At 45.8% G+C, this 22,070-nt stretch overlaps 1 protein-coding gene across 2 annotated transcripts in view; it reads right to left on the reverse strand.

Moving 5' to 3' along the window:
- Positions 1–22,070, reverse strand: part of ARHGEF25 (Rho guanine nucleotide exchange factor 25) — a 399,528-nt gene that overhangs the window by 282,461 nt on the left and 94,997 nt on the right. For both annotated transcript variants that reach the window (XM_073663292.1, XM_073663291.1), the window contains exon 2: positions 2,041–2,284. In XM_073663292.1, the coding sequence (XP_073519393.1) occupies positions 2,041–2,284 (244 nt within the window). The remainder of the gene's footprint in view (positions 1–2,040; positions 2,285–22,070) is intronic.

Here is a 22,070-nt window from a genome sequence, read left to right on the forward strand (position 1 = left end):
TATCTTCCAGGCAGCATCCTCCCCAGAGCCTGGAAGAGGTCATTTATATAAAGTGATAAAAGATGATGTCTCAACAACAAGACATCTGAGACATACAGGGATACTCTCCTCAGCAGTCTATAACCTGTATGCCCATATTAATAGTTTACATAGATCAAATGTGGTGACAGACTCCCTTTAACAACAGAACATCTTTAAAAAGTTTTAGAAAATTCCTAAGAGGGATATTTGAATTTTTCCTTCTGTGGGGCTCATCAGAGAGATGATGGTGATACATAGATCTCACCATCTGTGCACAAATGGCATTCTAAAGTGAAAAGCATTGCTCAATTTAGATTTTATTATGTCTTTTGAACTCTAAATAACTTAAAAGCAAGTACAAAATGAGTCAATCACATTCCAACTCAAAGATTGCTGTAACTATATAAAGGATTGTTCAATTTAAATTTACTTCTGTGAAAGCTGCCTTGTGAGCAGTGCCTCACCAACAACTAGGGGGCGACTCATTGATGAGACCCTCCTCACAGATTGAGAAGTACTTACAGGTGCATCTCACTAAATTAGAATATCATCAAAAAGTAAATTTATTTCAATTCTTCAATACAAAAAGTGAAACTTATATATTATATAGAGTCACTACAAACAGAGTGATCTATTTCAAGTGTTTATTTCTGTTAATGTTGATGATTATGGATTACAGCCAGTGAAAACACAAAAGTCATTATCTCAGTAAATTAAAATAATTAACAAAAAACACCTGCAAAGGCTTCCTAAGCATTTAAAAGGGTCCCTTAGTCTGTTTCAGTAGGCTCAACAATCATGGGGAAGACTGCTGACTTGACAGATGTCCAGAAGGCAGTCATTGACACACTCCACAAGGTCCCAGAGTTCCAATTTTCATTTGGAAATCAGAGTCTGGAGGAAGAGTGGAGAGGCCACAATCCAAGCTTCTTGAGGTCTAGTGTGAAGTTTCCACAATCAGTGATGGTTTGGGGAGCCATGTCATCTGCTGGTGTAGGTCCACTGTGTTTTATCAAGACCAAAGTCAGCGCAGCTGTCTACCAGGAAATTTTAGAGCACTTCATGCTTCCCTCTGCCGACAAGCTTTTTGGAGATGGAAATTTCATTCTCCAGCAGGACTTGGCACCTGTCCACACTGCCAAAAGTACCAATACCTGGTTTAAAAACAACAGTATCACTGTGCTTGATTGCCCAGCAAACTCGCCTGACCTTAACCCCATTTCTATGGGGTATAAGAGGAAGATGAGAGACACCAGACCCAACAATGCAGAGGAGCTGAAGGCTGCTATCAAAGCAACCTGGGCTTCCATAACACCTCAGCAGTGCCACAGGCTGATCGCCTCCATGCCACGCCGCATTGATGCAGTAATTGATGCAAAAGGAGCCTCGACCAAGTATTGAGTGCATTTACTGAACATACATTTCAGCAGGACAACATTTCGGATTTTAAAAACATTTTTCAAGCTGTTGTTATAAAGTATTCTAATTTACTGAGATAACTTTTGTGTTTTCATTGGCTGTAAGCCATAATCATCAACATTAACAGAAATAAACACTTGAAATAGATCACTCTGTTTGTAATGACTCTATATAATATATGAGGTTCACTTTTTGTATTGAAGAACTGAAATAAATTAACTTTTTGATGATATCCTAATTTAGTGAGATGCACCTGTATATAAAGTACTTTATACAATGGGCCTCATACAAGCAATATTTCACATTCATTCTCTAGTGAAAAAATGCCCAATGACTGAAGGACTCTTTTGCTCGTTTCTTGTTGACTGCAACTGTGTGAGAGAGAGGAACGAGTAATCACACGAACTATCATAGGAAAATCATTATAATTATTGTAACATATAAATTCAAGTAAGAGAGCACCATTCGACTTGCTATATCGTAGATCAGCTATTGTGGACAATTTATCTGCCCATGTAAAAGAAACCTAAGTTATAGGAATTTGAAAAGGAAGAAAAGAAATAGGAAAAAAATTGAAAGTCTACATTTCGCATCATTTACCTTCTTCGGATTCTGAAAGATGTCGAAAATTGTCAGCAAACCATGCACGGAAATCTGAAAGCCGTCGAGTCCTACCAATGCCGGGACATGTGTTTTCAGAAGGTAATAGTGGACAGGTGGCAGACTCTGATAACTCCTCATTGTTTTGATCCTCTTCCACATCTGGAGTTCCTGACTCCCCCACATTCTCCTCATTACTGCTATGTTCAGTTCCAGGTGAATCATCTGTGCAAGCATCTTCAATCTATGTGGAAAAAGAACAAACTGTGAATATATAGATGTCTGAGAAGCAGCACTTACCATGAACAACAAGTATATGAAAATATTATTTTTTCATTTGTCAACAGAAAACTAAATAGCAACTGTCGATTTAACAACCTTTGCATAAATCAATAGTATTTGTAAATATGAGAAACTTTGTAATATAACTCAAATGAGAAATCTGCTTCTTTCTCCGCTTATGAGCCTCTTATTCACCGCACCATGCCCTTGAACTCAACATCCACTCTGAAAAACAGCTAACATTTTTTTGGGTCAAAAGAAGACGGACTGCCAGCATAATGAGGTGTCAGGTTACACAGCCTCTTATACTTCTAGCAAATGTATTTCAGTTAAGTGCTGGATTCACAGCCACACAGCTCAATACTGCATAATGTCCTCCATTCTGCCTCTGCTGTGTGTGAAGAGCAAAAACCCATGTCTTTCTGTGTACTATGTATGAAAGACAACATAACAACAAGTCTGCAGAGGTGAAAACTGATGAAAAATGCAGGATGCAAGTCACATAATGGCCAGAAATAATTTATATGTACAAACACATGACAGCTCATTCTGAAAAGTTACCTAAAATAACTGGTACGTTTTAATTGTGTAAAGTAGGTTGTACAAGATTTGAGGTAAGGGTCTACTTTTTTCCAGTAAGCAGGCCACTCTGAAACTGAAATTGAGAAACTGAGCTGAAGTTCCAGACTCAATCCATGTACAAGGGCCATATTGTTATTTTTGAAAACCGAATAAATTACTAAATGCAGTGTTTGAAAATGATTGACCATGGTAGCCAAGGTTGTAGAACTACAACGACTTTCGCCCATATTTAGGAAGACTGGTGCTTTTTATAAGGGTGTGTGCACACAGTGTTTTCATCTCTTTTGAAACCGAAGATACTTCAGGAAAACAATGATGGCTACTTTGTTATCTTCTCTGTTGTTTTTGCGACTCATTTTTTCTTAAAATTTTCATATAAAATAGTGATGGCTTCCAAGCTGATGCCGCCTGAAAAATGTAATTATCACTTCTTTTAGCCACTTCATGGATTTTAAAACCTGAAGTGGTTAAAAGTAGTTATAAAAGGCAGAACATATCCACAGCAAGTTGTTTTGACAGTGCTGTGCATGTGCAAATTAATTATTTTTAACATTTATTGAGCTTTTTTTTTCAGGCGGGTTCTAGTCGGGATCCGCCTGTAAAAGACACCGGGTGCACATACCCTAGTAGTTTGATACTTTGGGAATTTTTCACCAACCTGCTTTCAACCTAAATGGAATGGGCACTTGCTTTGGTTAGTGCAGTTTTTATCACACAGTCATCAGCATTTTTATCCATAAAATGGCTGCTGGTGGAGGAGCAGTGACCTGTCCATCAGCCTCCTACAATTGTAGAATACCTCACTTTGGGAAACTACATTTCTTTTGGAGAAGGCTGATGGACATCTCTGGTCACATGAGCCTTCATCAGCAGCCATTTTATGGACAGAAATGCTGGTCAGTTTGTGGGAGGAAAACTCACAAATTTTCCGAATTTTCTACCTTTTATGTAAATTAGGTTCCTTGCGGGTTTTTTTTCATTGCTTTTGAGTCTGTTTTTTACATACATATATATATATATATACATATATATTGCATTTTTGACTGCAGTTTTTGTCTCTTTTTTGGTATGCCATGTTTTAAATAAAGTTGCTTTATTTTTGATAATTCCTGGTATTTGGTTTTGAAAAAAATTAATATAGTCATGTGCAGATTATATGCCTTGTTAGTGCATTTCTGCAGTGGAAACACACTAAAAACTCAGCGCAGCTGCAAGAGGAATTTAAATGTTGTGGATTTCAAAATGCACCTCAGGTCAATTTACACTGAGTAACAAATAAGCAAAGCATGCAAGAAGACTTCTATACAGGTGCATCTCCCTAAATTAGAATATCATCAAAAAGTTAATTTATTTCAGTTCTTCAATACAAAAAGTGAAACTCCTATATTATATAGAGTCATTACAAACAGAGTGATCTATTTCAAGTGTTTATTTCTGTTAATGTTGATGATTATGGATTACAGCCAATGAAAATACAAAAGTCATTATCTCAATAAATTAGAATACTTTATAACACCAACTTGAAAAATGTTTTTAAAATCCGAAATGTTCTCCTACTGAAATATCTGTTCAGTAAATGCACTCAATACTTGGTCAGGGCTCCTTTTGGATCAATTACTGCATCAATGCGGCGTGGCATGGAGGTGATCAGCCTGTGCACTGCTGAGGTGTTATGGAAGCCCAGGTTGCTTTGATAGCAGCCTTCAGCTCGTCTGCATTTTTGGGTCTGGTGTCTCTCATCTTCTTCTTGACAATACCCCATAGATTCTCTATGGGGTTAAGGTCAGGTGAGTTTGCTGGCCAATCAAGCTCAGTGATACTGTTGTTTTTAAACCAGGTATTGGTACTTTTGGCAGTGTGGACAGGTGCCAAGTCCTGCTGGAGAATGAAATTTCCATCTCCATAAAGCTTGTCGGCAAAGGTAAGCATGAAGTGCTCTAAAATGTCCTCGTAGATGGCTGCGCTGACTTTGGTCTTGATAAAACACAGTGGACCTACACCAGCAGATGACATGACTCCCCAAACCATCACTGATTGTGGAAACTTCACACTAGAACTCAAGCAGCTTGGATTGTGGCCTCTCCACTCTTCCTCCAGACTCTGGGACCTTGATTTCTAAATGAAAATTGGAACTCTGGGACCTTGTGGAGTGTGTCAATGACTGCCTTCTGGACATCTGTCAAGTCAGCAGTCTTCCCCATGATTGTTGAGCCTACTGAAACAGACTAACGGACCCTTTTAAACACTTAGCAAGCCTTTGCAGGTGTTTTTTGTTAATTATTTCAATTTAGTGAGATAATAGCTTTTGTGTTTTCATTGACCATAATCATCAACATTAACAGAAATAAACACTTGAAATAGATCACTCTGTTTGTAATGACTCTATATAATATGAGTTTCACTTTTTGTATTGAAGAAGTGAAATAAATTAACTTTTTGATGATATTCTAATTTAGTGAGATGCACCTGTACATCACACGATAAGCTTTTGGTGAGTTTTTGCCCCTGCAGAATTTCTGCACCTATTATTTAAATTAGGTTACTTGGGGTTTTTTTATTGCATTTTTGTGTGTTTTTGCTAACAAGTCTTTATCGCATTTTTGACGCTGTGCTTTTTGTCGGTGTGTCATGCTTTAAATAAAGCTGCTTTGTTTTTGATACTTCCTGGTATTTGACTTTGACAAAACTTTATTGATATACTTAGGTGCAGATTACATGCGTTTTTGATGCGTTTCTGCACTTAAATCGCATGTGCGTTTTTTACCTGCTGAATTTCCGCACGAATTTGAAACAAGCACCGCCGGTCAGTTTACGCTGAATAATCAAGCACAGCGGGCAGGAGATTTCTATAAATCCCATCCACTTTGCTGGAACTGTAAGATGCTGCGTTTTGACAAAGCAAAAATACGGATGCTGCGTGTTTTGCGTAGTGAAAGTATACAGCGCCAAAAACGACACCTGCTACACTTATAAATCTGGCTGAGGAAAGTGCGCCATGATTTGCTTTTTAAAGAAAAGTTTATGCCGAAAACAAGAATAAACTGATAAAATAAATAAAATAAATGTGGGTTTTGTGCATTCAGGCTCCAGAAATGTAGCTGCATTTTTCTAAGCATGTAAACATGTTCAGTTTAAAAACGGACTGGACTTCCAGTGCCATAAAAGGGAGAAAGCTTATTATTAGAAGTGTGGCTTCATCAAAAAGGTCAATCGTTAAAGGAAAGTACAAAAAAGGCTTTTTAGCTTGCATTCAAATGGGAAAACAATTTTTGAAAAACTACTTATATACTAAAATCTATCTATATTTTTTAAACTACAGGTCCAAAGCCTTAGGATAGATACAGACGACAACATATTATCTTCTAATTTCTGCCAGGCGCATTGTCGTCATGGAGACCTTGTGAGAACTCATCAGCAGGGGCGTAATGATGGTAGTCGCAGAGGACCCCACTGCACCCGTGCGGGAGCGGCGCCGGCCTACGACGGCGCCTATTTCAGCTGAATGTGCGTCTGAGGATGCAGATTCAACTGCAGTGCATTGTGGTGCGATACAAGACATGTCCCTGCGCTGGGATACTAGCTGTCAGCCAATCAGAGGCCAGCAGCGGACGTCGGCATTCCCGTGACTGGGGGCTTGCACGCTGAAGTCAGCTGCTGGCTACAGAAGAGGACACTGCGCGGCGATGGAGCAGGGACAAAGTGAGTAGAATCGTTTATTTTCTTATGCAATAAAGAACAGTAGAAGAATGGGGGACACACAGCCGGTGAAATAAATATTGAACATGTCACCAATTTTCTACATAAGTAAATATATTCCTATGAGGTTGTTTCACAGCTACAGGTGTTGGATACCTGACCAGGATCGATGGTGGTCTCAAAGCTGAGCTATATGTGAGTATCCTAAAAGGTGAGTTACTTCGTACACTTGAGTACTATGGGTATGAAAAGGATGACATAGTGTTCCAGCAGGACAACGTCCCAAACCATACGTCGAGATTGGCTTAATGACAATGAAGTAGAGGTGCTGGATTGGCCCTCACAGTCCCCAGACCTCAACCCAATTGAACACTTGTGGGTAGAGTTGAAGGAAAAGCTGTATATGTAGCACCCTGAGGATTCGGCTGCTACAGGGGTATTGCACCTCAACCCAGAGGTGTGATATTCCACTCCCGGGTAAGGATTGAGTGTGGAACTGAGCTCAGTTAGCTGCATGCACTACACACATCCCATTTCCGAGGAACAGACCGATGGTACTCCCACTAGAGAAATGTGCAGGTACGACAGAGTCTGTTCCTGGCTGGAGTGGGAGGGGGGTGGAACATCCCAGTAGTGTAGGGGCAGATAGGGGGAGCAGTCTGGGTAATGCTAGGAGCTCATTGGGTGCTGGTCACCTGAGCTCACACATAGAGGGAGTATATAAGGTGGGAACCATCTTAGATCAGGGTCAGTCTGTCAGTCTTTTGTCAGAGCAGAGCAGAGGAAGAGAGCAGAGGAGAAGAGCAGCTCCAAGGCCCAGAGAGAGAGAGGAGAAAGAAAGACCCAGAGGGGGAGAAAGAAGGAACTCCAAGAGCCCAAATTAGACCAGAGGGTGAAGAGTTGGCAACAGGGTACCGGATCCCAAGCTGGCAGAGGCTACAGCACACCTTAGCCAGGAACCGGAGGTCGTGGGCAGGATCTGCCACGACCACCCACTAAATCCACCCGGAAGGCAGACCAGGAATAGGGTCAGGGAACCCAGAGACAAGGGTTTACCACCAAGAGGCCCGAGGGAGCCGGACATAGGTGGATCCCTGGTGGGGAAGACCAGAGAAGAGGACAGGACAGAAAGGGAGCTCAGGACCACGCTCCAGAATCACCTGGGGGTTGGCCGAGTCCAGGACCTGGTGGACGCAGCACGGCTCGGGTGGTCACTTAAGGCCGGAGTGACCAGAACAACTGCAGTAAGTAAACAAACCCTGAACTGCACAGCCCGACTCTGAGTCTCATTTCCATCCCCGCTGCACCACCACAACCCCCATCCTCTGCAACTGACCCCCTGAGGCTATACCCCTCCCGTTGGGGGTTATACTACCTGAGCTGCACATACATCACCAGCCTCAGCGGACCCTGCTGCAGCGGCGGCCGTATTGACCGCAATTCAACGGGTGGCGTAGTCGACACAAAAGAACATCTAGTAACATCATAAGGACTGCCACACACTGAGCTTGACACCCTGGGCACGGACCGGGTCACAGCCACTCGGAGACTACAACCCCCATCTGATCCGGCTCCGGGTATCCCCAACAACACTGGCCCAGGGGGCGCGTCAACTTTGGCGTAGTCGGCAGGATAACGTGCCCGCAACAACCGGGTACTGCGTGCCTGAAGAAAAGTTCACCGTTACCTTAAAAAGAAGTCTCCTGCCGGTTCCGGAGGGTCCCCGCCATCGGGCCCCATCACAGGTCGTTTCCCGCCACTGGGAGACGATTCCCGCCATTTCTGAAGATTTCCCGCCTTGGGGGAGCGGACGCCATTATGGGCGTGCCAGAGGGTGGCAAAAGGCCACCTCCCATCGTGGGCCAGGTCGAAGAATGGCGCCAAAAGCGGAAACCGCGCCCACCAACAGAGACTGTGATGCTGGAAGTGTCCATCAGCGTGAGAGAACTGCCCCTGGAACTGAAGTTGCCCCGGGACCACCCTCAATGTGGGCGGAGACAGAACAAGAGAACAAAGATGGGTGTCGCCTGGAGCAGTCTGGAGAGAGCGCACCCGGAGACAAGACGTCTGGAGGGAGAGTCAGGCAGCACCGACCCAGTGGTCAGGAGCCTGTTGCAGGTCGCCACTCCAGAAGGCCTGCTGGAGATCCTAGCACAGCTCCCCCGAGACCGGGAGTGTGCACAGACCGCGTTGGAGGGCCTCGCACGGAGGATGGCCCGGGTACAGCGAGAGACGTTGGCGGAGTGGAGCCGAGAGATGGCCCAGCAGACCGGCACCCGTCAGCGGAGCACGCCACCTGAGACGAGGAGACAGACCGCCTCTGAGGATGGCGCAGGAGGAATGAAGGCAGGAGACGGCGCCGAGAAGGGAGCTGAACGGACGGAGGCAGGTAAAGGGGACGTCTCTACCCCGAGCCGGGAAACCGTGTGCCTGCCCCAGCTCCCCGTCGCAGAGCCCGAAATTCCCCCTGCCGTGCCCGTCGCTGCATCGTCACCGCCGCAGACTAGGCCTCAACCGGAAACCGCGGCCGCGACCCCTGTGACGTCACACGCCTCGACCCCGAGCGTGGCCAAGCAGGAAGTACCATCGGCCTGGTCGCAAGGCCTAGTACCCCCGGGCGCCGCAATACCAACAGCGCCCCCTACCTCCGCGGAGCCCCCGGCCTGGTCGCAGGGCCAAGTAACACAGGGCGCCGCCGTTCTTACGGTGCCCTTTACTTTCAAGGTGCCCCAGGCCTGGTCGCAAGGCCTGGTTAACCCGGGCGCCGCTACCACCACGGCGCCCATAACACCTAAAGTACCGCACCTGGGTGAGGACCTGTTCGCCCAGCATACGTGCCCGGATGGGCAGCCCTTCGTATGGCCCCAGGAATACATCCAGCTGGAGCTGCAAAAAGCAAGGGCCATGTGCGAACCCCTGATCCCGGCTCCAAAGCCCATGAAGAGGATCTCGCCCCCGCTAGAAGAGACCCAGTTTGAGTGGGATCCCACCGGAGAAGACCTCATGGGGTTCACTCAGGAGACTCGGGCAGCCGCAGCGGAGCGTGCAGAGTGCTGCCGCCAGCAGCTCGAGGTCTTTGAGAGGGAGCGGAGAGAGAGGCGGGTCCGGGAACAACAAGCCCAAATAAGGAGCGCGGAGCAGAAGAGCCGGACCAGGAGAAACCCCCGTGCAGCGCATGGTCCCCGTACCATCGGGACTGTGATAAAGCTCAATCTGCAGCATGGGTGGGGTTTCATCAGGGATCACCGCACCCCAGGCGACGTCTTCGTGACCAGGAGAGACGTTGAGTCCCACCTACCGGAGGGACACAGAGGTCGTGACCTGTATTTAGGGGACGAGGTCACCTTCACCCGGCACAAGTGTGCCAAAGGACCCTACGCCCTCCATGTGCATCGCCTGACGGAGGAGGAGCTGCGGTGTGAGGAGGAGCAAGAGGACCCGGACGGGTCTGAAACTGAAACCAACCAACCAGAAAGAGCAGGAGGACGCCGTCATTGAAGTACGGTAGAGAGAGACTGTATAAAGTTGCCCGTCGGGGTACCAAGAACTGTTCTAGTTAAAATATAGTCCCCGTTGGGACCAGCCAAGAGTGAACTGTTAACCCCGTGTGTCCCTATTCCCACTGACTGAGGACTGAGAGCGGTCAATCCTCCCTAATACCTGGCCGAGGACTGAGAGCGGCCATATTTCCCCTTGTATATAGTTGCGCTTCCTAAAGCGCCCCCTACCGGTTTTATAGGAAACTGTTTTATTCCAAGAGAGACTGTCGCACTTTACCCGGTCACAAGTTGCACCGTGACCGGAGGAACCAGAAACAAGAATGTTTATATGAAAAGTTTATTGCTGCTGATGATGTTTTATATGTTTTATATGTTTATGTTTTATGAAAAAAAATGTATGTTTGTGGATGTTTATATCTTACAGCCCGAGGACTTGCTGTGATTTACCAGGGGGGAATGTAGCACCCTGAGGATTCGGCTGCTACAGGGGTATTGCACCTCAACCCAGAGGTGTGATATTCCACTCCCGGGTAAGGATGGAGTGTGGAACTGAGCTCAGTTAGCTGCATGCACTACACACATCCCATTTCCGAGGAACAGACCGATGGTACTCCCACTAGAGAAATGTGCAGGTACGACAGAGTCTGTTCCTGGCTGGAGTGGGAGGGGGGTGGAACATCCCAGTAGTGTAGGGGCAGATAGGGGGAGCAGTCTGGGTAATGCTATGAGCTCATTGGGTGCTGGTCACCTGAGCTCACACATAGAGGGAGTATATAAGGTGGGAACCATCTTAGATCAGGGTCAGTCTGTCAGTCTTTTGTCAGAGCAGAGCAGAGGAAGAGAGCAGAGGAGAAGAGCAGCTCCAAGGCCCAGAGAGAGAGAGGAGAAAGAAAGACCCAGAGGGGGAGAAAGAAGGAACTCCAAGAGCCCAAATTAGACCAGAGGGTGAAGAGTTGGCAACAGGGTACCGGATCCCAAGCTGGCAGAGGCTACAGCACACCTTAGCCAGGAACCGGAGGTCGTGGGCAGGATCTGCCACGACCACCCACTAAATCCACCCGGAAGGCAGACCAGGAATAGGGTCAGGGAACCCAGAGACAAGGGTTTACCACCAAGAGGCCCGAGGGAGCTGGACATAGGTGGATCCCTGGTGGGGAAGGCCAGAGAAGAGGACAGGACAGAAAGGGAGCTCAGGACCACGCTCAAGAATCACCTGGGGGTTGGCCGAGTCCAGGACCTGGTGGACGCAGCACGGCTCGGGTGGTCACTTAAGGCCGGAGTGACCAGAACAACTGCAGTAAGTAAACAAACCCTGAACTGCACAGCCCGACTCTGAGTCTCATTTCCATCCCCGCTGCACCACCACAACCCCCATCCTCTGCAACTGACCCCCTGAGGCTATACCCCTCCCGTTGGGGGTTATACTACCTGAGCTGCACATACATCACCAGCCTCAGCGGACCCTGCTGCAGCGGCGGCCGTATTGACCGCAATTCAACGGGTGGCGTAGTCGACACAAAAGAACATCTAGTAACATCATAAGGACTGCCACACACTGAGCTTGACACCCTGGGCACGGACCGGGTCACAGCCACTCGGAGACTACAACCCCCATCTGATCCGGCTCCGGGTATCCCCAACAACACTGGCCCAGGGGGCGCGTCATATACATACCCAAGTGAGTCGACCAATATGCACCAACTTTGGGAACGGGTAGAAGAGACTTGGAATCAGATTTCGGTTGAGTCCAAATTTTGCACCAGGGCCCATCGGACTCTAGTTACGCCACTGCTCATCAGATATATCATTGCCCCCTTATATACACATACAACAGCCAGTTAGGACGTAAATATTATTCCATCTGGTGATCTGAAACAATATCTGCTATGGAGCCTGTGAGTCGAGGGGGCCCAGTGCCAGTGCTATGTGGGGGGCCATTATACTGTGTGTGGGCCATTATACAGTGTGGAGGGTTGTGTGGGGTCCATCATACTGTATGTAAGATTGTGTTGGGGCAATCATATTGTGTGGAGGGTTTTATGGGGCCATCATACTGCGTGGTGGACCATTATACTGTATGCAGGGCTGTGTGGAGTCATTATATTGTGCGGAGAGCAGTGTTCTGGTCATCATATTGTGTGTGGGGGGCTTCTGTGGGGCCATCATATTGCGTTGGGGTCATTGTAGGGCCATCATACTGTATTGGGGTCATCATGCTTTGCAGAATACTATAGAGTCTTCATACCATGCATGTGGAGGGCACAATGGTGGAATTTACTGTGTGGATGTCTTACTCTGTTTAGGGGCAGTTTTGTTGCTATCATACTTCATGAGGACCATGAAAGGGGTATCTAAGTGCGTGGGAACGCTAAGGATTTTCATTAAGAGCAAAATTACTTTGGAAAACCTACAAAGGTGTGAGATATGCTCTTCTGTGACCCCACCTAATATTATTTTTTAATGGGGGGGGGGGGCAAATTAAGAATTTAGCTGTGAGGCCCCATGATTTCTATGTACACTCCTGCAACCATGCACATACTTTCCAATGGTTTTGATTCGGCCAGGCTGCAAGATGAGCATGGGTTGCCAAATAACACCTCAAAGCTGACTTTTGGGCATATTACTGTATGTTTTTGATGTGTTGCTCATTAGTTATGATGGTGGAGCTTAAACATTATGGACAACTTTGGAGGCTATTTTTTTTATTTTTACTTAAAGAAATATATTTACTTAAAGAAATATATATTTTCTAATTTGGTTTCATTAACTATTTTGCACCATTTGACCTTTATAGTCAATGTGTTGAAATAACTAAGGGTTTATCCACATGCAGCATTTTATGTCTTTTTTCCTGCTGCTTTTTATATGTTTTTTGCAGGTGTCTGCACCAAAATATACAATAATAATCTTCTATGATTATTGCATTTTTGCTGCTTTTTTGTGAGGTTTCCCTTTTATTTGATGCATTTTCAGTGCACATTTGAGTCTACATTTTTAATATTGTATTTTTTTAGCACAGGAAAACTTTGATTCTGCACTCAAAAACCCAACTGCGTTTTTTTTTTCATGCATTTTACATGCATTTTTTTTATAAGCATTTTGTTCAGGCTTCCCCTAGCCTATAGAGAAAAAAAAGGCAACCAAAGCCTCACAGTTCAACAGAATTTTGTTAATGAAATCACATTCCCTTTGTTTAGATAGATATACGCAGCAAATGTTTTGAACAAAAAAATGCAGCTGAAAAAAAAAACGCAGCATTTCCAATATGTGAGAGCATAGCCTAAGGCCATGTTCACACGTTCAGTATTTAGTCAGTATTTTACATCAGTATACAGTATGTAAGCCAAAATCAGGAGTGGGTGAGAAATAAAGAAGTGGTGACGTGTTTCTATTATACTTTTCCTCTGATTGTTCCACTATAGATTTTGACTTACAAATATTTGTAAAATGCTGAATATATTTAAAATATATGCAAAATACTGATCAAATACTGAACTTGAGAATGTGGCCTAAAAGTTTAACACTGGCAGAGATTTTTTTTACTCTGTTATCTGTCTTTTAATGAGCTTCTCTTTGCTGATTTATGACACCCTGAAGGTACAGCTCTCCTTTGATGTTGTCTGTGAACATAAATCAGCTGAGTGAAGCTCAGTAAATGACAGATAAAAGAGTTAGGCTGTGTGCCCGCTATGCGTTTTTGAAGCGTTTCCGCAGCAGCAATTCCGCTGCAGAAACGCTTAAAAACGCTTGGTAGAAGGCCTGCCATGTTCCCCAATGATAATCTGCATGTGCTGTGCACATGCTGCGGAAATTTCCGCTGCGGATTATTATTGTGGAAAAAAACGCAGCAGTACCAATTATTTTACAGAATCGAGGCGTTTTCGTCGCCATTGACTTACATTGGAACGCATGGAATCCGCATCACTAGATATGCACATGCAGATATGATGCGGTTCAATGTGCGGATGGTACCCGGGTTTGGAGAAGAGGAGACTCTCCTCCGGACCCGGGTACCATAGAACCTGTAAAAAAAAGAATGAAATAAAAAATAAATATTATATTTACCTTCTGATGGCCCCCTGGTCTCCATAGCGATCCGTCCTGGCTTGCCAGCAGCTCGCGATTGTCTAAAAGGATCTGCCATGACGTCATTTAGTCATGTAACGGGTCACGCGTCCACCGACGTCAGCGGTCGCGTGAGCCGTCACATGACTAAATTACGTCATGGCAGATCCTTTTAGACAATCGCGAGCTGCTGGCAAGCCAGGACGGATCGCTATGGAGACCAGGGGGCCATCAGAAGGTAAGCATAATATATTTTTTTTATTTTTTACCATTCTTTTACGGTCACACAATATAAATCCATGTCGGCTGCATGGATTTATATAGTGTGACTAAATTGTCAAGCACTTTCCAAGTGATGCTAAAATCTCTTGGAAAGTGCTTGACACCCGCATGCGGAAATGGATGTGAAGAACGCTTCACTTCCGCTTGTCCCTGGCAGGAAAAACGCATGTACAATCCGCATGTACAATCCGCATGTACAATCCACATGCGTTTTTTACTGCCAGGGAGATGCAGAAACGCTCAGGAAAAATCCGAAGCATTTCTGCATAGTGGGCACATAGCCTTACAAACACCATGTCAGATCATGTTCACTAATGGATTCTTAGTTAACTCATTCCGTAGCCAACAATGTGCGGGGAAACAAACAGAATTATAAGCCAAACTATGCAAAAAATGTTAATAAAACCCAATTGCAAAAACATATTTTAGTTTAAAATAGAGGCAATTAAGAAAATTATCAATATCCTTTAAATGTCCCAAATTTTCCATTGTTAATCTCATTGTAAATCTTGATAAGTAGTCATGCACCCAACAAAAATTAGGAGGGATATGTTCTTCTTAGGAAAATCCCTCTTCAGTCTTTGGACCTTCAATAATTCTATTTCATCATAAAAAGGTGCTTCACTATAAATGGACCCCTAAATTTACCATATTGTGTGTGTCCTTTGAAACTTTTTTTGCACATAGTGTGATTCACCCTTGCCTTGTATTTTGAGGTTTGGGAAGTTACCATAGGTACTGTTGGTACATCACACTTCTAAATATTTTCCACTGAATTCATTAAAAAAATGATCTTTTCTCAAACTAAGTGAAGAGAACATTTTTCTGACATTTCCTTCTCATGTGAAAATGAAATGAAAACGTTAGACTATATAATTTGCTTTGATCTATGACAGCAGTGAACAGTAGTTCATGAAAACTCTTTTATTATGACTGTGATTTCTCACTGTAAGCAGTGGGATCTTTCACACAAGATGACGTGTCAATGATTGCTTTATGTAGTAAATCTGACATAAAAACATCAGTGTGCATACTGTACCAAATAAAGTCTATTAATAAATAGCAAATAGAGGCTGCATCATCCTGAAAGCTGCTCACAGATCAAGCATTCTTTTTTGTGTTACCCATGTAGGGTCATAAAACATTTCTGACTCTATAGTTTATAAGGTCTGGATTTTTTCGTTAATTGTATTTATACTGAGCTGGTATTTTCAAGGTGTGTCGTGATAAATGACTTTTCTGCTGCTTCCGTTTATGTACACGTCAGAAAACTTTTGGTTAAAATATTTTCAGTGCTGCAAAAAAAACTACATAAAATGTTGCAGAATTAGTTTTGAAAAGATATAAATCATTTTTGCTACAAAGTTATTGATGTGAATTGGTGTAAGGAGGTTATTCTAAATGTATTATGCAATGTGAACTATTTGCATAACTTTGTAGCAACGTGACATTTTTTTCAAGTTCTAAATTCATATCAGCAATCACAGTATTGACAAAATTGTGTGCAAAAACACCTTACATTTGGAATATCTACCTGGTTCTACCTTATTTCCAACTGTGAAAAATGACCACAACTTATTGGCTAATGACTAGTGTTGAGCATTCCGATACTGAAATATCGGGTATCGGCCGATATTCGCAGTATCGGAATTCCGATACTTAATTCCGATACTTTTGCAATATCGTATGCCGGAATCGGAAGTTCCCATAATGCAATGAGCCATTTTCATTTTATTCAGCCAATGAGGATCCTAAGAAGTGTGGGCACATCCTGTTAGGCATGTAGGCATCTTAACTAATGGCATGGCTGTGATTGGCTGCTGAAATGATGTCATGATGCACTATAAAAGCCGCCGCCGCCATTTTGAGCTCACTCTGCTGTGAATTCAGTTAGGGATAGGATGCAGTTGTTCTGAGGGACAGTTTTAGCTACCTATTTGGTCTATTCTGCTTTACCCAAGCTACTTTATAAATCGCTGTGCCTTGCAGTGCTAGTGCACAGTTCTCTGTGCTGTTCACCGCTTTCTGCAAGGTCTCTGTGTGTGAGTGCAGCTCACCCTGTAGTGTGTACTTCAACCACGTCTGGTTGTAGTGCACTCAGTGTGTGTCACTGCCTCATACATTGTCCTTTTTTGCCAATTCATAATTTTTCCTGATATCTCCTATTAGTGTGGTGGTTCCATCCGTATTCAGCTAAATTGGTTCCAAACACACTATATAGGAGTAGATAGAGAAATTTTTTTGGTCTTGCAGCGCTAGTGCACAGTGCTCTGCATCTGTACTGTTCACCGCTGTCTGCAAGGTCTGGTGTGTGAGTGCAGCTCACCCTGTAGTGTGTGCTTCAACCACGTCTGGTTGTAGTGCACTCAGTGTGTGTCAATGCCTCATACATTGTCCTTTTTTGCCAATTCATAATTTTTCCTGATTTCTCCTATTAGTGTGGTGGTTCCATCCGTATTCAGCTAAATTGGTTCCAAACACACTATATAGGAGTAGTTAGAGGAGCCTTTCTGCAGCATTGGGCCCTGCAGCCCCAGCCAGATTAGTATTAGCCTATTTTTTGTAGCCTCATCTATTGCATTGTAGGTTACCTTCCTACATTGTAATAGCTACAAAAAGTTTGTGATACTATCGTTATTACATCTTTAGGCACATCCAGTGTCTTTTTGTGACAAAAAAAACCTAAATAAAGTTCACCAAACACTCCACTTTACAGTTGTGTAGGCCACATTAGCTCATATTAAAGTCTAGTCCACACTTTATAAAATTAGTGTTTCTTATACCTGTTAGCAGCTGTTCAGGAATAAGCACACTAAGCCCTTAGTACTTTTCTGCCTATCTTTATCAGTCTACCAAGATGAAGAAGGCAGGGAGTAAGGCATGTGGTCGTGGGCGTGGGCGTGGAGTTTCTGCAGGGAGAGGATGTGAGGATTCTGTGCCTGCAGGGAGAGGACGTGGGGATTCTGTGCCTGCTGCTGGCACCAGTGACTCAGCATCCCCCAGTTTTACCAGGGAACAGTCCTTTATGCGCAGCTTTGTAGGAGCTAGCCGTACCCCACTGCTGCGCGAGGACCAAATTGAAGCCGTTGTTGGATGGATGGCAGCTAACGCATCGACTTCAATTAGTTCCAGATCCTCTCAGGTCCTGAGCACTGAAGAGCACCCATCTGTCTCTTCACCACCTGCCAAATTGCCCAGGCAGTCAGAGAGCCCTGGACAGGAGCCATCTCTACTTCTGTTCTCTGAATCTCTTGGCTTGGAAAGAGCGGGCTAGCCAAGCAGAATTCGAGAATTTGAAGAAGAGGTAGTATGCAGTGATGCGCAACCGTTTTGTCTCTCTGAATCTGAAGAGGCGGGTGGGCCAGTGCCTATGGTCAGCAGCACACCTCAGTACGCATCTGATGATGAGACTCAGGTGCCACTTTCTGGTGCGTACTGTGCTGTCGAGACTACCCAGGAGAAGCAGTTGTTTGAAGAGGGTGGTGTAGATGATGAGGTCCTTGACCCATCATGGCGTGAGGGACAGGAAGGTGGTGGGAGCAGCTCTGAGGAAGAGATTCCCCGAACAGCCCAAAAAGGAGGGAGAGGGAAGGGGCAGACTTGGTTGCCTGTAGCCTCCACTTTGGCACCCATTAGGAGCTTGGCTCTTCCAAAATCCAAAGCGGGTGCTCCCAAGACTTGCAGTGCCTGGTCCTTTTTTGACACAGTTGCAGATGACATTTGCTTTGTCAAATGCAAGCTGTGTAATCAGAAGGTGAAAAGAGGGAAAAGTGTCAGCAACGTCAATACCACAAATATGTGGAAACATGTGCGGACCAAGCACGTGGTGGAGTTACAAAAACACACTGAAGACCTAGGCCAACCTACAGCGCCACCTACCACCTCTTCAGCTCGTGTTGTAGCCTCTTCCTCCAGCTCACACACAGCTGGTTCGGCTTCCTCACAGGATCGCCATGGAAGAATCTCTGGCACTGTTGTACAGAGACACAGTGTAATTCCACCCACAGCACCACTTTCCCAGTCATCCTCACACTCTCAGGCCAGTCTACAGCCATCGTTAGCACAGGCATGGGAGAAAAGGCGCCCATACTCGGCAAACCACCCCCGAGCACAGGCTCTGAATGCTGGCATTGCTAAACTACTGGCCCTTGAAATGCTATCATTCAGGCTGGTGGAGACTGACACATTCCGTAACTTTATGGCATTGGCAATCCCACAATACAACGTGCCCAGCCACTTTTATTTCAGCAGGCAAGCCGTCCCTGCCCTGCAACATCATGTGGAGGGAAAAATTAAACATGCGCTACAAAACGCCGTCAGTAGCAAGGTCCACCTGACCACCGATGCGTGGACCAGTAAGCATGGACAGGGACGATACCTTTCCCTCACTGCCCATTGGGTAAATGTTGTGGAGCCGGGTACAGATCTTGAGAGTGGCGCTGTACGTGTTCTGCCAACTCCAAGGATTGCATGAATCCAGTCTGTACACATTGACTCCTCCTCATACTCCAGTTCCTCTGAATCAGCGCTGCAGGAGCCGTCACGGTCTACCTCCACATCGACCCGTGAACGGTTACCAGTTATGGTGACCAATATGAGCACAGCCGTGGCCAAACGTCAACTGGCCGTATTAAAATTAATTTCTTTGGGGAATCGAAGCCACACAGCGCAGGAGCTCTGGAATGCCATCAAGCAGCAGAGCGACGTGTGGTTTGTGCCAGCGAATCTACAGCCAGGCATGGTAGTGTGTGACAATGGCCGAAATCTGGTGGCAGCTCTGGGCCTAGGCAACCTCACTCACATCCCATGTCTGGCACATGTGCTCAACTTGGTCGTGCAGAGTTTTTTGAGGGACTATCCGGATCTTGATGCACTGCTTCACAAGGTCCGCATAGAGTGCGTTCACTTGCGGCGTTCCAGCAATGCAAGATCACGCATTGCAGCTCTGCAGCGCCGATTACGTCTTCCGGAACATCACATCATATGTGACCTACCCACCAGGTGGAATTCAACGTTACATATGTTGGAGAGGTTGTGTGAGCAGCAGGCAGCAGTAATGGAGTACCAGCTGCAGCAGGCGCAAACAAGTCGCAGTGCGCGCCGTTCACACTTCAACACCACTGAGTGGGCCTCTATGAAGGACATTTGCCACGTTTTGCGTGCCTTCGATTATTCCACGCGGATGGCGAGTGCAGATGATGCACTAGTCAGCATGACTATCCCCCTTATCTGCCTGCTTGAAAAAACACTACAAGCACTAAGGGACGAGGTTTTGGAAGAGGTGGAGGATGAGGAGTCACAAATGCCATCTGCTTCTCTACAGTCTGCGCAACGTGGTTCCTCACAAAGGCCTAGGCAGGGGACACTTTGTGAGGAGGATGAGGAGGAGTCAATGGATGAGGAAGACATCTGTCCAGAGGAGGGAGGTACACAATGCTCTAGTTGTCAGTATCTAGAGCGAGGGTGGGGTGATGCAGAGCAGGCAGAGATCACACCTCAAGCAGGGGACAGCGTTTCTTGGCCAGTTGGCAGTCTGCAGCACATGGTTGATTTCATGCTGCAGTGCCTGAGAAACAACCGCCGCATCGCCCACATTCTCAACACGGCTGATTATTGGGTGTCCACCCTCCTAGATCCTCGCTACCGGGACAACTTACAAAGCCTCATAACACCGTTGAACCGGGAGCATAAAATGCGGGAGTACCAAGACGCACTGGTGCATTCCATCTTGTTCTCCATTCCAACCGAGAGCAGTGCTGCTAGTGCTTTACAAAGCAGCTCAGTGCGTCGAGGTTGTGGAGGAAGCTCTGCACAAAGAGGGAGCAGAAGCAGCGCCTCAGCACAAGGCAAGACCAGTATGGCCGAAATGTGGCAAAGTTTTGTGTCCCCGCCGCCACAAATGTCTACACCATCACAGACGGCTCCAGTCAGCAGGAGGCAACGTTTCCATCAGATGGTAACAGACTACATGTCTTGCCCTCTTAGTGTACTCCCAGACGGCTCTTCTCCCTTCAAGTTTTGGGTCTGTAAGCTGGATACATGGCCAGAGCTTAGTCAGTATGCATTGGAGGTGCTAGCTTGCCCTGCTGCTAGTGTATTATCGGAACGCGTCTTTAGTGCCGCAGGTGGTGTACTAACAGACCGTCGCATGCGACTATCCTCCGATAACGTTGACCGGCTTACTTTTCTCAAAATGAACAAGGCCTGGATCTCTCATGAATTTACCAGTCCTCTTCCAGAATAAATAATTGGTTGGCAACAGTATCCAGGTCTCCTGTTCTGTTCATGTTTCTACCACCTGAACTGTAATCCCTGAGCTCCAACACCGCCAGTTGGCGCTCGGAAGTGCCGTCTGCACAGTCAACACTTGCTGCCGTGTCATTGGGGTTCAGTAACGTCAGCTGTTCCCCGGCTGTGCGGACGGCAATTTCTCCTGCTCTGTCCACATTCTCACTACTACAGATTTTAAAGTTGCTCCAATTACACCTCTGGCTCCTCTGTTTTCAGTATTATCCCTGAGCTCCAACACCGCCAGTTGGCGCTCGGAAGTTCCGTCTGCACAGTCAACACTTGCTGCCGTGTTATTGGGGTTCAGTAATGTCAGCTGTTCCCCTACTGTGCGGACGGCAATTTCTCCTGCTCTGTCCACATTCTCACTACTACAGATTTTAAAGTTGCTCCAATTACACCTCTGGCTCCTCTGTTTTCAGTATTATCCCTGAGCTCCAACACCGCCAGTTGGCGCTCGGAAGTGCCGTCTGCACAGTCAACACTTGCTGCCGTGTTATTGGAGTTCAGTAACGTCAGCTGTTCCCCTGCTGTGCGGACGGCAATTTCTCCTGCTCTGTCCACATCCACTGTACTACTGATTTAAAACCTCCTCCAAATACACCTCTGGCTCCTCTGTTTTCAGTATTATCCCTGAGCTCCAACACCGCCATTTGGCGCTCGGAAGTGCCGTCTGCACAGTCAACACTTGCTGCCATGTTATTGGGGTTCAGTAACGTCAGCTGTTCCCCTGCTGTGCGGACGGCAATTTCTCCTGCTCTGTCCACATTCTCACTACTACAGATTTTAAAGTTGCTCCAATTACACCTCTGGCTCCTCTGTTTTCAGTATTATCCCTGAGCTCCAACACCGCCAGTTGGCGCTCGAAAGTGCCGTCTGCACAGTCAACACTTGCTGCCGTGTTATTGGGGTTCAGTAACGTCAGCTGTTCCCCTGCTGTGCGGACGGCAATTTCTCCTGCTCTGTCCACATCCACTGTACTACTGATTTAAAACCTCCTCCAAATACACCTCTGGCTCCTCTGTTTTCAGTATTATCCCTGAGCTCCAACACTGCCAGTTGGCGCTCGGAAGTGCCGTCTGCACAGTCAACACTTGCTGCCATATTATTGGGGTTCAGTAATGTCAGCTGTTCCCCTGCTGTGCGGACGGCAATTTCTCCTGCTCTGTCCACATTCTCACTACTACAGATTTTAAAGTTGCTCCAATTACACCTCTGGCTCCTCTGTTTTCAGTATTATCCCTGAGCTCCAACATCGCCAGTTGGCACTCGGAAGTGCCGTCTGCACAGTCAACACTTGCTGCCGTGTTATTGGGGTTCAGTAACGTCAGCTGT

The sequence above is a fragment of the Phyllobates terribilis genome, unplaced genomic scaffold, assembly GCF_046119375.1.
Source record: "Phyllobates terribilis strain yellow unplaced genomic scaffold, ASM4611937v1 Scaffold_2__4_contigs__length_985480577, whole genome shotgun sequence".
Taxonomy (NCBI): Eukaryota; Metazoa; Chordata; class Amphibia; order Anura; family Dendrobatidae; genus Phyllobates; species Phyllobates terribilis.